The sequence below is a fragment of the Glossina fuscipes genome, unplaced genomic scaffold (assembly GCF_014805625.2).
Source record: "Glossina fuscipes isolate IAEA_lab_2018 unplaced genomic scaffold, Yale_Gfus_2 2, whole genome shotgun sequence".
NCBI classification, from domain to species: Eukaryota; Metazoa; Arthropoda; class Insecta; order Diptera; family Glossinidae; genus Glossina; species Glossina fuscipes.
The window spans coordinates 20,547,897-20,561,192 of record NW_023998416.1 but is presented as its reverse complement, the minus strand read 5'-3'; the positions used below and the strand labels follow the sequence as shown (position 1 = coordinate 20,561,192).

The 13,296-nt window shown below is 34.4% G+C and overlaps 3 protein-coding genes across 3 annotated transcripts in view; 2 read left to right on the top strand and 1 right to left on the bottom strand.

Moving 5' to 3' along the window:
* Positions 1–1,244: 1,244 nt before the first annotated feature.
* LOC119633517 (male accessory gland serine protease inhibitor-like) lies at positions 1,245–1,887 on the top strand. The gene is made up of 2 exons (XM_038027113.1): positions 1,245–1,349; positions 1,418–1,887. The coding sequence occupies exons 1-2, from the start codon at positions 1,265–1,267 to the stop codon at positions 1,597–1,599; spliced, it is 267 nt and encodes an 88-aa protein (XP_037883041.1). The 5' UTR covers positions 1,245–1,264; the 3' UTR covers positions 1,600–1,887.
* Positions 1,888–4,255: 2,368 nt separating this feature from the next.
* On the top strand, positions 4,256–4,864 carry LOC119633518 (male accessory gland serine protease inhibitor-like). Its single transcript, XM_038027114.1, has 2 exons — positions 4,256–4,488; positions 4,560–4,864. The coding sequence occupies exons 1-2, from the start codon at positions 4,413–4,415 to the stop codon at positions 4,739–4,741; spliced, it is 258 nt and encodes an 85-aa protein (XP_037883042.1). The 5' UTR covers positions 4,256–4,412; the 3' UTR covers positions 4,742–4,864.
* A 7,352-nt stretch (positions 4,865–12,216) lies between these two features.
* The window catches only part of LOC119632994 (diencephalon/mesencephalon homeobox protein 1), an 80,607-nt gene continuing 79,527 nt past the window's right edge, over positions 12,217–13,296 (bottom strand). Inside the window, exon 8 of the mRNA XM_038026172.1 lies at positions 12,217–13,234. Coding sequence (XP_037882100.1) covers positions 12,654–13,234 — 581 coding nt within the window. The 3' untranslated portion in view covers positions 12,217–12,653. The remainder of the gene's footprint in view (positions 13,235–13,296) is intronic.

Below are 13,296 nucleotides of genomic sequence, written 5' to 3'. Positions count from 1 at the left end.
CATGGTTGCCTGTCAAATAACTGCAAAATTAAATCATTAAATTTTATATTTTAACCGGGCATTCAAAGTATGTATGTTTTTTATGAAAACAGATTTTGAAAGTAAATGCATGCGTATCGTTTCTACAAATTTCTGAATATATTTATCCCTTACATGAGATCGATATCTTCCTTATTTGGTTAGTTGATAAAAAAAATTGTATAATTTTTTGATATAATATTCAAATTTTTATACTCAACACCCCCCTCGATATATGTTTGGGTGAATATAGGCAACGACCAGAATACTTGATCTTTTATTATTTTATTATACCGACTAATTCATAAAGTGATTTTGAGCTTGGATGTTTGCCTGTCTGTCTGTCCATCCCGCTTTCTTGCGTTCAACTTATAGGCCGCAATGTTTGAAAAACTCTTATGAAATTTGGTACACTGATGTGTTTTGATCCAAGGACGAATACTGTTAAAAATGGTTCAAATGGTTTGTGTGGATGTATGCAACATCCTGAAGGATTTGAGATAGAGCTACTCAAGTCAGAATCATTTTCTGAATCGATTTAAGCTTGTCTGTCCGTCTGTCCTTCTAGTGTTCAATCTATAAATTTTGGAGAAAATGATGATGAATCTTGGCACAAGGACGAGAACGCTATTGAAAGTTGTTCAGTTTGGACAGCTTTTCGACCACTTCTCCTATAATGCGTTACATTGGCAAGTCGTTACATGAATATTTTAAGGTTAGTATAGGTTATTTGAATGGTGAGACGTGGCGAACTATAGTCTTTTTGTTTGTTCTTTTAATAATCTCTTACATGGAGTACACACCTAGAATAGAGCCAAATTCTTTTTCATTTTATTTGCTTTACTCATAGTAACAATCGGGTATATATTTAAAATAATGAGTGATTGCAAGCAAACATATGCGTCATATTAGTTTACAACTTAATCAATCACCTTAAAAACTAATTACACTTGGTATCGGTTAGCTGGGATCTTGGTATAAGTGATTCCCGGTATCATTGTTTACAAAAAAATATTGCAATGTAGTGGTGTAGTATCAAACGATATCGACACTTGTTCATGAGGTAAATATAATTTATTTGAAATTGTTTTTGGTAAACTAAATTTTTCTCTATTTAATACATGTAAAAGCTGTGCATTTCTGATCTCAACTAATCAGTTTGTGTTTAGACTTTGCTTTAGTTACTCTAGTCTAAGTTTAGAAAAATTATTTTAATAATTAATATTAAAAAACAAAAAAAAAAAGAATGAAAATGAAATTGCTAAATTTTCATTTTGCCATTATCGTTATCCTTATCTCATTGGCCGCTAACGTCATAGCAATTAAAGATGGTGAGCCTTTGCCTTTCTGATAATTCTTATGCTATTTTTATTTTATAAAAACTTTGGTTGTGCTTTAGCTGTTTGCGGTTTACCGGATTCAGCGGATGGTGATGGTAAGATAGCTTGCGTTGCATATATTCCATCCTGGACTTACCGATCGGCCACTAATGAGTGCATACAGTTCATCTATGGTGGCTGCGGCGGTAATAAAAATCGTTTCTTTACTCAAGAAGATTGCGAAAATAAGTGCAAAGAATGATTAAATAAAAATCTTTTCTTAAAATTCCAGTTGTTCTCATTTTAAAACTATGCATCAATGGTGTACGTTGGCGTTATGACATAAATTTAAAACGCTATCTATTCATTCGTAGATAAAGGTGGAAAGTAGTAGTAGTTGGAAAGGAAAGTTCAAAGTTTTTGTTTTGTGTGGACAGAATATAATCTTTCTAATTGCTTGGACGTTTCGTTTATGACATACAGAACTGTTTATCCGACCCTTCAAAACTCGGATCAATAAATGTCCGTCAAAAGATTTGGAGATGGTTTAGCCGTGACCGCTTATCCATCCGTCTGGCTTGCGTCCATGCATAGTTACTGTTGAAATTTCCACGCCACGTTGGTCAAATTGCGAAGTTCTCTTAGATTAAGGAAACGAACAATGGTGCCTAAATAGTTCTCATCGGCAAATTAATATGTCAGGAATAGACTCGAAGTTTTTACCTTACACCACTTGCGGTGCAAGAGTTTATTAAGCTTGTGCGGATGTATGCAACACCCAGAACGATTTGAGATAGATCCGTCTTTTGCTTACTTTTTGAATCGATCAAAGTCTGTCTGTCCATGCGTCCAATTTATATTCTTGTGTTCAGCCGATTGTTAGAATTTGTTACACTTTGACGCATTTTGGTCGAAGAGCGAACGCTATTGACAATGGTTCCAATCGGAACACTTATGTGACTCTCACTTTCTCTTAAAAAGTTGTTATATGAGAAACTCTATTAAGCGAAATAGTGCAGGATGTTTGAATGGTGGGCTGTGTGTCCATTTGTTTGTAGCTAGAATACGTTACTTTGAAGAAATAGTTTCCAATGAAAATCAGTTGCAATCAAATACTCAAACAATTAAGTTCGTTTTACTTAACGTAATTTAATAATTGTAATTACATTATTATAATTATTACTATTTGTATTTTTTCTCGATTTATTTAGTTTAAGTTGAAAGCTTTAATTTCTTTTTCTTATTAAATATGATTGAGTTCTTCATTAAATTGAATGAATTATTGGTTGTATTTTGAAGTTTGTGTGTTGCCATGGCTTGAATAACCAATATGAACAAATTAATAAATAATTTATCTTCTTTCCCCTTCGTATGTCGAAGCTTGTTTTGTCAAAAGGCGCAGAGAGCCGACCTTTTGTCTGTAATTTTATAGGCAAATTTATTCCTAACACATAAAAAAAATTTAAGCCAAGCTTTTAATTTCTTGGGAGAAGCAGTCTCAACTTTCGAATCGTTTTCAGGCTCAAAACCATTCAACGGTCGTCTCGATGAAGCTAAATTAACGTATTTTTGTTAAGAGATTTTTTTAAGTGGACATAAAATATTCCTATCGACACCGGTTAGTGAATTAGAGAAATTAGATATCAACACGCAAAAGATATTAGGTTCCAAATGCCCAGAAGGATCAAGGCACTTTTTGATTCAATATTTTTTTGTAAGACCTCTCTCTTGTAATGGCCTCTCTCATCGCTTAAAATTATAGGCTTATCTATGACAAGCCAATTAAAGGTTAAATAAAATAAATCGCATTTTTAAACTAAAAAATTTTTATACAAAAAGGAAAATAAGAGAAAAAAACGCAGAAAGAATACTTAAAGAAGAAATATGCATAAATCTATGGTGGCCCGCAAGCGATATCAGTTCACTTGCGAACGTGTCAGTAATCGATGCAGATATGCAAAAGTTTGGTGACGGATCTAGTATATTAACTGAACGCAAAGCGATATTTGTTGTTAAAATTTGTAGTTTAACTGTGGGTTCGGCAAATACGAATGTGAAGAAGATTGGATTAAATGGTAGGTAAGCAGATCAGGACAGAAACGTCAATTAGAAGTTTACAAAAGACCCTAAGTGGATTAAATTATCCATAACTGAATTCACAAAGGATGCTACGTTAGTTACATTGTTTATAATTCGATTTAGAATCCTTGAGTTCTAGAAGAGGAAGTTGTCTTAAAAACCCGTGAGTCAATGACATCATTTAAAAACTTTAGCAGGAAGGAAATGTCCAGGCTAAAACTGGAGAGGTAAACCGTCGGAAATGTGGACAGACGAACAGATAAGTTTCGATTGATTGTAAATCGATCGGTATAATAAAAGGAGTGTCCAGCTGGAGTTCTTCTAATATATCCTTGTATCTTAAGTTGTGTAGGGTATAAAAAATGGCAAATAAAATAGTTTTCGAAGGAATTTGAGTTTAATAAACCACTACGCATATAACTAATTCCGCCTTTTCGATTGATAATAGCGGTTAGCAACCAAAGCTGCCTATAATCCTGTTCGCTTTGCTACTATTAAAGTAAACAGTTGTCATTAGCTCTACTTATAAATCGTTTTGAAGGAAGATGTCGTCGATAACCTCACAAGAGCGAGTCATCTTTCTATACCAAAATTTATTTTGTGACAAAGATGGGAAACGTATGCAGGTAACGATGCACTCTACTCTACATCAAATATTTTTTGTTATTCTTTTCAAATATATATATATATGTTAAAAAAAAAAAAATTCGTTCAGGATTCATTTACGCATCTTATAAATAAATTAACTTTATGTATAAGAGATTTCAAAATAAGAGAACGTGCAAGCATTTATTAAACATTAAAATAAAATCTCATATTAAATACCCGAAGGTCAAGTTGGTGTTATTAGAAGCTTTTCTCCCGATTGCGAATCGCGATCTCCGCTTAATGTTTTCAAAAGTCATGCATTCCTGAACTGAACGAATCAGTTCGCAATTAGACTTTGCTGATAGTGTTACTAAAAAAAAAAAGAAATAAAAGATATTGTGCTGAAAGATGAAACTATTTAAAGCTTTGCTTGTAGTTATTGCGGCCCTTATCTCGCTGACCAGTGTAGCTGCATTTAAAGATGGTAAGCTTTTATCTTTATGCAATACTTTCACGTTCCTGCTTTTAATTTACATTTGATGCATCATATTGTAGCTATTTGCGCTTTACCTGGTGGCGCTAATGGCGATGGAAAGATAGCATGCCTTGCCTACATTCCATCTTGGTCTTATCGAGCGGGCTCCAATGAATGCGTCCAATTCATATATAGCGGTTGTGGCGGCAACGAAAATCGTTTTTCAACACAGTATGAATGCGAAAATAAATGTAAAGAGTAATTAAATAAAAAATTATTGCCTTCAATTGCTTCTACTTTTAAAAAAATTTTATTTTAAACTACGTAAATACATAGGTGTAAACTAAAATTGTTTATTAGCTAAATATATAATATAATTATGAGCTGTTTAATCCGCTCAGAGTAGTTTGCAAGAACCTAAATGACGTCTATCACTTATTCTCGTTATCGGACTCTTTAAAGTCCAATAAAGCAACATTGCTTAATGTGCGCGATTTACCTATGTCTTACTTAAACTAGCTTTTATCCTTAAAAGTCGTTACGATTCGAAAATGAATTGTTGTTAAGTATTATCGGTTGCCAGACTTATGCATGTTTGCGATGGCTTAGGGGTTCATTTGCAATTTGGTCCTGTACCGATTGTAAGTGTGGCTCTATGCTGGTTGTGTACATGCTTTTTTTTTTCTTTTCCTTCTTATTTGTTTTATTGTATTTATATTAAGTTTTATTATTAATTTAATATAAGTTTTGCTTTAAGTGCCAATTGAACTCGACTGTTATTTGTTCAGTTAAGTTTCATGTATAAGCAGAATTAAAATAAATAAAAAAGTGAAGATAGCCCATCAACACACGTCTCAAGTGTTGAGGTTTCTATCTTTGCTGTAAAGGTAAATACCAACAACCAATAAAATAATTACTAAATTTGAGGATTTGTAAAAATCGTGCACACATAAAACAAACGAAAGCGTTAATTATCACCACAAAACCAAGAAAATATATTATTGGTGCTAATTGCCATGCACAGTCCAGGTAATTTACTGAAAGGGTGGAACGGACAAATCGAGTTATAACAAGTAAAAGAACTATAGAGAGAGGCAGCTCATCATTAAATACCATGCACTACTTCACTTACTCAAAATATGGCCGCATATCGAAAGCGGTCGAATTAATGGTCCGATTTGAACGTGTTCCAATAACGTACAACCGTGGGCCAAAACATGTTGGTGAGTCAAATTTCATCAAACTACCTGGAGGGTTGCAACCTATAGGATGAACATAATAACACGAAATGGACAGACGGACAGAAGTTTAGATCGATTCAGAAAAGGACTTGACTTAAGAGAATCACGCTTAATTAATTATAAACAACTGCGACTGTGACCGAATCTTTCAAGGCAACGTTATGAACTTCAATTTTAGATGAAACATTGTCAAGTCTTGGGCACAGGTTGGTATTGAAAATAGACAAAACCGGTTAAAGGGTACGACTACAATGCAACATAATCTGAGAGAACTTCTGCTTTCTGAGTTGTTCGCGCATTACTCGTAAGTCACAGTCGATATTCGTCTATCCTACAAACATGAAAGAAGCCATCCATGCGCGTACAATATTGTGGGGTGTGGAAGTTTTTTGTTTTTTTAAGCTTTTTTTTTTTAAAGGAACATATACATATATATACATATACATACATAAATATACATACATATATATATATATACAGCTTTTGTATATAAAAGATTCGCCTCCAGCCGTATATAATTTCCTTACAAATTAGTTTCGTTAAGCATTCTTTCTCCGATTAAAATTCTTTTTGCCTATTGTTATAGAAAGCTGTGAATTTCTTAACCGATCCAATCAGTTAGCGTTTAGCCTTTACTGAAAGTCTTACGAAAAAATAAGTAAATTCATGCTGAAGGATGAAGTTAGTTAAAATTTTCCTCGTTGCTATTGCAGCACTTATCTCGCTGACCGCAACCGTAGCTGCTTTAAGAGATGGTAAATTGGTATTTGTCCTTATCTTTAATTTTCTTCTGATGCACTTGTTTTCAGCTGTTTGCGCTTTGCCTGCTGCTGCTGATGGTATTGGTGGATTACAATGCAGAGCCCACCAGGTATTGTGGTCTTACAAAGCGGTCGCCAATAAATGCATACAATTCATATATGGCGGTTGTGGTGGCAATCGCAATCAGTTTCCAACACAGCGTGAATGCGAAAATAAATGTAAAGAATAATTAAATACAAATCTTTTTTCTTTAAATGTTTTTAGTTTTGAAATTTTTATTTTTCAATCGATTTTCTTAGCTATGTACGTATATGATTTATAGTGAGATCCTTAAGTACTACTTATTTAGATACTTATTTACGTAGTGTTTACTGAAAACAAGATGTAGAGATTGTGTTTTGTGTATACACCTAATTCTCTTTTTACGCGGTAGATACGTACCTGAGAAAACCGTGCAAAAAAGTCGTGCAAACAATATATTTGCGGAAGATGCTAAATTTGGGGACATGTTCCACAGCTTGGAAAAATCATGTAGAATGAAAAAATCCCAACTATTTACCCAAAAGAAATTTTTTTTTGAGATTCCTGCAAGCAGAGTATTTGTTCTGTGAGGGCCTTAGCCCATTTCATGCCCATTTCTCACTCATAAAAACAGTTATTACAAGAACGGTTATCTTTTCATTTAGGTTACTTCATTTTCAGCTTGTTGATTAGTTACAATCAAAAACGAAGTTTAAATTACCTGTTATTACTCTCTGCCCTGTTATTAAATTCACTCCAATACATTCTTTTCTTCTTTTAAAGTTCACAAGGGCGCGTGTGGCGACATTAGTCCATCACTAGAAACCCGACCGTCTTGTCTTGCGGCTTGCTCTCGATTCTCCCCTGATTCTCTCTCCTACTTGATCGGACCGGCCTGTCCCTTGACGCGGACAATTTGAAGCCAGCTGGTTTACGGCTCCCGTCAAGGTTGCCTTTTGGCAACCTTACCATGTCCCAATCAGAAAACATCCGTTTCTGACTGGGGTTCCCTTATCTTCTGTCGTCCGTCTCGTACTTTGCTTAATTCTATTCTCAATTCTTAACCTAACTTAGCCTAGCACTCCCCCCTCAGAGACGATGAACCTGTGAGGCTAAAACGTGGGACGATTTTGCCTCCTCACAGTTCTTTTTGGTGAACCGTGCTATTTCAAAATCGGGTAAAAAAGAATCGTGTAAAAAAAGATAATAATTTGTAGTGTAAAATTTCTGGGATTTTGTACATTTTTACGTTTTTATGTTAAAGCCGGGATAACACCTTTGCAAAAGTCTGAAGAAAGCTTTTTTCGATCGCATATTTTTCGATGACAAAAAATAATGTTCAAATAAGTTATCATGCGAATGTTTGAATACTAAAAAAAAAGATGGCTTTTAAGAAACCTTAAAAACTGGCAAGAGGTTCTATCGCGAGTAACGCAACTGGTGCAAAATTGAAATTAAAACAAAGGAGAAAATCTGTATTCGACTTTAAATAAATTTTTATTGATTTGGTTTATGAGTAATTAGCAAAGAACTCATTTTGTTTGCTTTTGAGAGCAGAGATATTTTCATTCTGCGTTGTATTGTGGGCAAGTTCTTTGGCCGTTTTGAACTTCGGCAAAATGAGCGCACCCCTCGTACTTAGGTAATGGATTTAAAAATATTGATATGTTGCTGAAGATGTGACATGTGCCTACATGTTTTTAAGAAACAATTCCGTATCGACACGATCGCAACAACAGTTTCTTGGTAGAAGTGAATTGAGGTCGATTACGTCTTTGTTGCGGAATATTTTTTAGTAGTGTGAATGTTTGCTGCGTCACTATTTTGATCAAAAACGCATTAACGACACCACAGGAGAATACGAACCAATAACATTGCCGAAAAGCTGAACACCCTTGATGTCCCAAGCATCTGAAACCATTACAAAGGAATACTACATCAAATAATTGATGCAATTGTGTCAAAAAATGGGCGCAATACTACTGCGACAAAAAAAAAAGTGAATTTGTTTAGAAAATGAAAAAACATTGTTTATCACTGTCACTGCGTTCATAAAATTCAAAGGAAGGAATTCATACTGCACAATACTACGATAATCGAAGAAAACTGTTAATATCAACTTTGGCGCCATTTTTCGGTCTTGACTTAGCTTTTTTACAATATTTGCTCGATGGATCGGTTGTTTCCGCATAGATCCAAGTTCTAGTTCTATGTAGAGATTTACTCTCCATCTTCGTTAATGCTTGATTGCCTGAAATCATTGCTTCGCAGACAGCAAGCATGTTGTAACCCGAAATGCTCTACCCCAGTCGCTGTTGTCAGCAGACATTATTCCTACCGATTAAAACAGATTTTAACAGAAAAATTATTATGTTTTTGAATAGTTCTTCGATTCTTATGATGATACCCGAACACTGGTTCTTTTGAAGGAAAGGATGAAATTTTTTTCGAGACGAAATTCGAAAATTTTTCTGAAAGATGGGAAAAACCATGGACAATATTTGGAGTAAGATAAATTGTACCAATTTCTCTGAATAAAGCTTCAAAGTTACAAGAAAAATTCTCAGAACTTAAATAAAAAATTCTTTTCTTTTTCTTTATTCTTTAAGCTGAATTCTGCATAAATAGGTAAATAACTAATAAAAAAAAATAGTATCCAAAAACAAGTACTCTCTTATGTACATAGATGACTTCAAAGGAATAGTCGTCTTTTCGATGTGAGATCCGCATTCTATCGAAAATAAGGGAAAAGCGCATAGCTCTGCTGACAGACAATGCGTGAAAGTATTTTTTTAAGATTTTTTTGAAATGAAAGCTAAAGTTATTGTGTAAGCCACAAACCTTGCTGGCAAAGTTAAACCTTAAACGGTTATCACTTGTCGTTCAGTACAAGCTATCCATAATCTTTTATCATCAACAAAGTGAACAATACCACTGCCATTTAAAATTTTTTGTATATAGAGTCATATTGGTCTCTTGGAGAATGATCGTGCGGCACTTGCAACTTCGCCACCTTTAAGCAGGATCGAATAGCTTATCTTTAGAAAGAAGATTGAAGAGAAAATTGATCAAAAAAATGGACAGTGCTGCCATCCACATTACTCGCATGCTCTATTCACGCCTATGTCCAATCAAAGTCAAGAAAATCAAGATGAAAATATTTGTAAGAGTCCGCGTTGGTCATGCCAATGGATTCTTCTACTTTTCCAATTTGCAATTGTGAGCAAAATCTTTGCAATTAAACATATAGCTTATGAATGCTGAAACACTTTGTGCTATTTGAAGACTTGTTTTCGAAGCGTCTAATCCTATGGACATCTTGAAAGTACTTGAAAAACATAGTATCAATAATAGAATATTGATTGATTTATTAAAGCGATTATGGTACCTTTTAAACAAAAAGGCCACTCGCAGTCTTGATTGTTTGTGCTCTGCCGACTAATAGTCTTGGAATTTATTTCTTTGCTCCAAGTAAATTATGCTAATTAAGTAAATTGAACAAGACTGCTTCTTACACGTCCGCGATTCTATTTCTTATAAATATTTTATATTTACTTATGAGAAACGTCGGGCAAAGATTTTTTGAAAAGAAATCGAATTGTAATGGTACCCTTTAAAGCGTTCCAATGTCAAGTTAATTCATTCACTTTATCAAATTAGTTTCATTAAACGCTTTTTTACTCATTACGATAATTTTTTGCTTATTGTTTTAAAAATTGATGCATTTTTTAACTAAACTAATCAATTCGCATTTAGAGCGTGTTTCAAAGAAGAAATTCTGTGTGTGAAGGGAATTGTTATTTGGAAAAATGAAATTACTTCTCGTTCTCGTTATTGCAGCGCTTCTTCCGCTGTTCAATGTAGTGACTTCATATAGTGGTAAGCTGGCTACTTCTCTGTAAAAATTCCGTCTTTCTTTCTTTAATTTTCTTCTGATCGACTTTCAGGCATTTGCTATTTACCTCATGCTTCTCATAGTTCAGGTCGTAGAAAATGCAATCGCAAGCTTAAATTGTGGACTTATCGTGCAGACCTCAATAAATGCGTACGATTCCGTGGTTGTGGCGACAATTACAATCAATTTTCAAAAAAAAGTGATTGTGTACATGAATGCAAGCAATAATTAAATAAAAATAATTTTTTTGGTAAAGTATTTTTTTTTTATTTTTTAAAATTTTATTTATTTCTTTATATATTATATATATATTTTTTATTTTGTTTTTTTTTTGTTTTAAACTACATACATACATGATTTATACTTAAAATCTTAATTACTATTCTATTTACATAGAGGCCTGTGTACATTAAAAAGAAAATGTAAAGTGTGTGTTTCGTGTTTAAGTTATAGTGCTGCGAACAATTTTGGGGAAATTTTTTCTTATATTTGATTTTGATGAATAGCTTTACATCCTTATATTAAGGCTTTTTTATTCAACAGCTTTAGACGTTTTTTTATACCCATCACCACAAGACAAGTTTGGTAACGTTCATAATGCTCATCGAAGACTCATTCTTGACTAGTGCGATATACTGACTTGAAATTAGCCGGTGACCAGAATGACAATAGAAAGCCCCAATGCTAAACATAGGTGTCTAGGCTAATGTCTAAATTTAAAGTTTGAAATACCAACCACGCAAACGTAAATCCCACTAGGGTGAGCACACATTCACACAGCACATGAAACTTATACAGGAAAGGATATCTGAAGACGAAGAAGTTATTATTCATTAAAACAACTTGGTTACTCAAAAATTTTGCGTTAAGGAAAAAAGTCGCGGCATATTCACCAAAATTTAAATACATTTTTCTTAGACATTAGGTCTAAGTTTTTTTCGAGTGCAGCTATGCACTGTTGAGAGCAAAGCGCGATGGCAAACGAATGAAGAACAGCTCGGGCTATATGATGGATACCTCAGAAGTTCCCATTTATTAATCAATCAACTTTTGCCCTAAAGTCTTTAAAGATGTACGTGTAGAAGTGGCGTTACTTTGATGTTAGAGGAGAATGCTTTTCCGAATTATCAATTCTGGACGCTTTCTCTCAATTCTTGCATTTGTTATCTTATTAACCTTTGGCCATGGAAAGTGGAATCAATCACCTATTCGGATTAAAGCAGCTTATAGCACGAGATTCAAATCCCGCCGAACACAAAGCATTAGCTATCAGGGCGTCATTCCAGGCTTTCTCAACGTTTGCCCTAACATATTTTTCGTACAATACTGTGCTCCGCAACCCAAATCTTATAGACTAGTCATTGGTATGGTACCAAATGCCGAGCTTCTTCTTCTATCCGCACCGCCTTTATAGAAAGAATTTGATCGATTTTATCAATGATTGATCGAAGTGAGCGCCGCATGCCCTCGACATTTCTTTGCCATTCTTCGACATTTCCAAAGCCGAAATGAGTGAATCATTTGCATCCTACGGATTTTGATAAAACATCTTCATCATAAACAGACACTATGAAATTTTTCACAACCCCAGGCTTTTACGTTCGGCGCAATGATGTCATATAGGATAGGGAAATCCCCTTAGAATTTTGATTCATTTTAAAACACAATTAACTTCAACTTAATTAATATTATAAACGTCATAGTTTCCGTTCCATTTATGTATGAATTGTCACCATGTAACCTATTGATTAAGATGTACATCATAAACTATTTCCTTCTCCTATTTTGCTCATAAAAACTATGCCACCTGCGATGAGTATTCAAAATTCGCTCCTAAACGAATAACAATTTTTTACTGGTCTTTAGTTGGCTTTGAAAATGAATTTCATCCATCTTTGCAGTTACATAGCTTTCATATATCCTTGTATATATATTTAGGTATAAATTTCTATAAATAATTCTTATTGGATTCATTGCTTCGGTTGTTAGTAAACGAAATTTGGGAAATCAGCTGGAAAGTTATTATTATTTGTCTTCAGCTGTGTTTATGCGATGGAAAACGAAGTACAAATTGTGTGTGTAGCAAATAACATCTCGTATACTAATCAAGAATAAATGAATGTAACGAGAATTCTTTTTTTTTTTTTTTTTTTTTTTTTTTTGTTCAATTATTGTATTGTAAGACTTTCGGAGCCTTGATTAAATTGCATAAATTATGGATATAAAGTCATCTTTTAATATTGCTTTTCTGTGATTTATTCACTTTTTGCTATGGCATCACTACTCGAACAATTTAATGCTGTTTCTTTTGTAGTGTTCGTTGTATGTACTGGTGTAGTAGGTGGCGATAATTGTGAAACAGAATTCATGTGTTGTTGTTGTTGATATGCGTTTGTATTTACATTAGAAGCAGCTGATACGGTTGGCGGTGTCGGTGAGTGATCCATAAGATTAACAGATGGCATCATGTTAGCGACAAGACCGTTCATGGTACTGGCTGTCATATCTTGGGCTTCATTTTTCAGCCTTACACTGGCCTGATGGGCTGCCGAGCTACTTAGTGCAGGATGATGAAACGACAAGGGCGGCAAATGTAAACCTGGAAACGCAAGGCCAGCAGCAGCGGCGGCATGTAACGATTGCAATAACGCGGCCGAGTGTTCTTGTGCCTTACGCCTCAATTCAGCTACCGAAGTGGAGCGCGGGTCGCTGCTAGAATGAGCGGTTTGTGTGGGAGATTCTGGCGAGCTTGTAGACGAAGAACAAGACACATTGGCTGCACTTGAGGGTGGCTTTAATGTACAACACGAACAAAGGCCCGGAAATGCCGGCACACCTATACGTAAATAAAAAGCAAAGGAAAAATCAAAATCGAATTATTAAATATGAAAAGGAAGT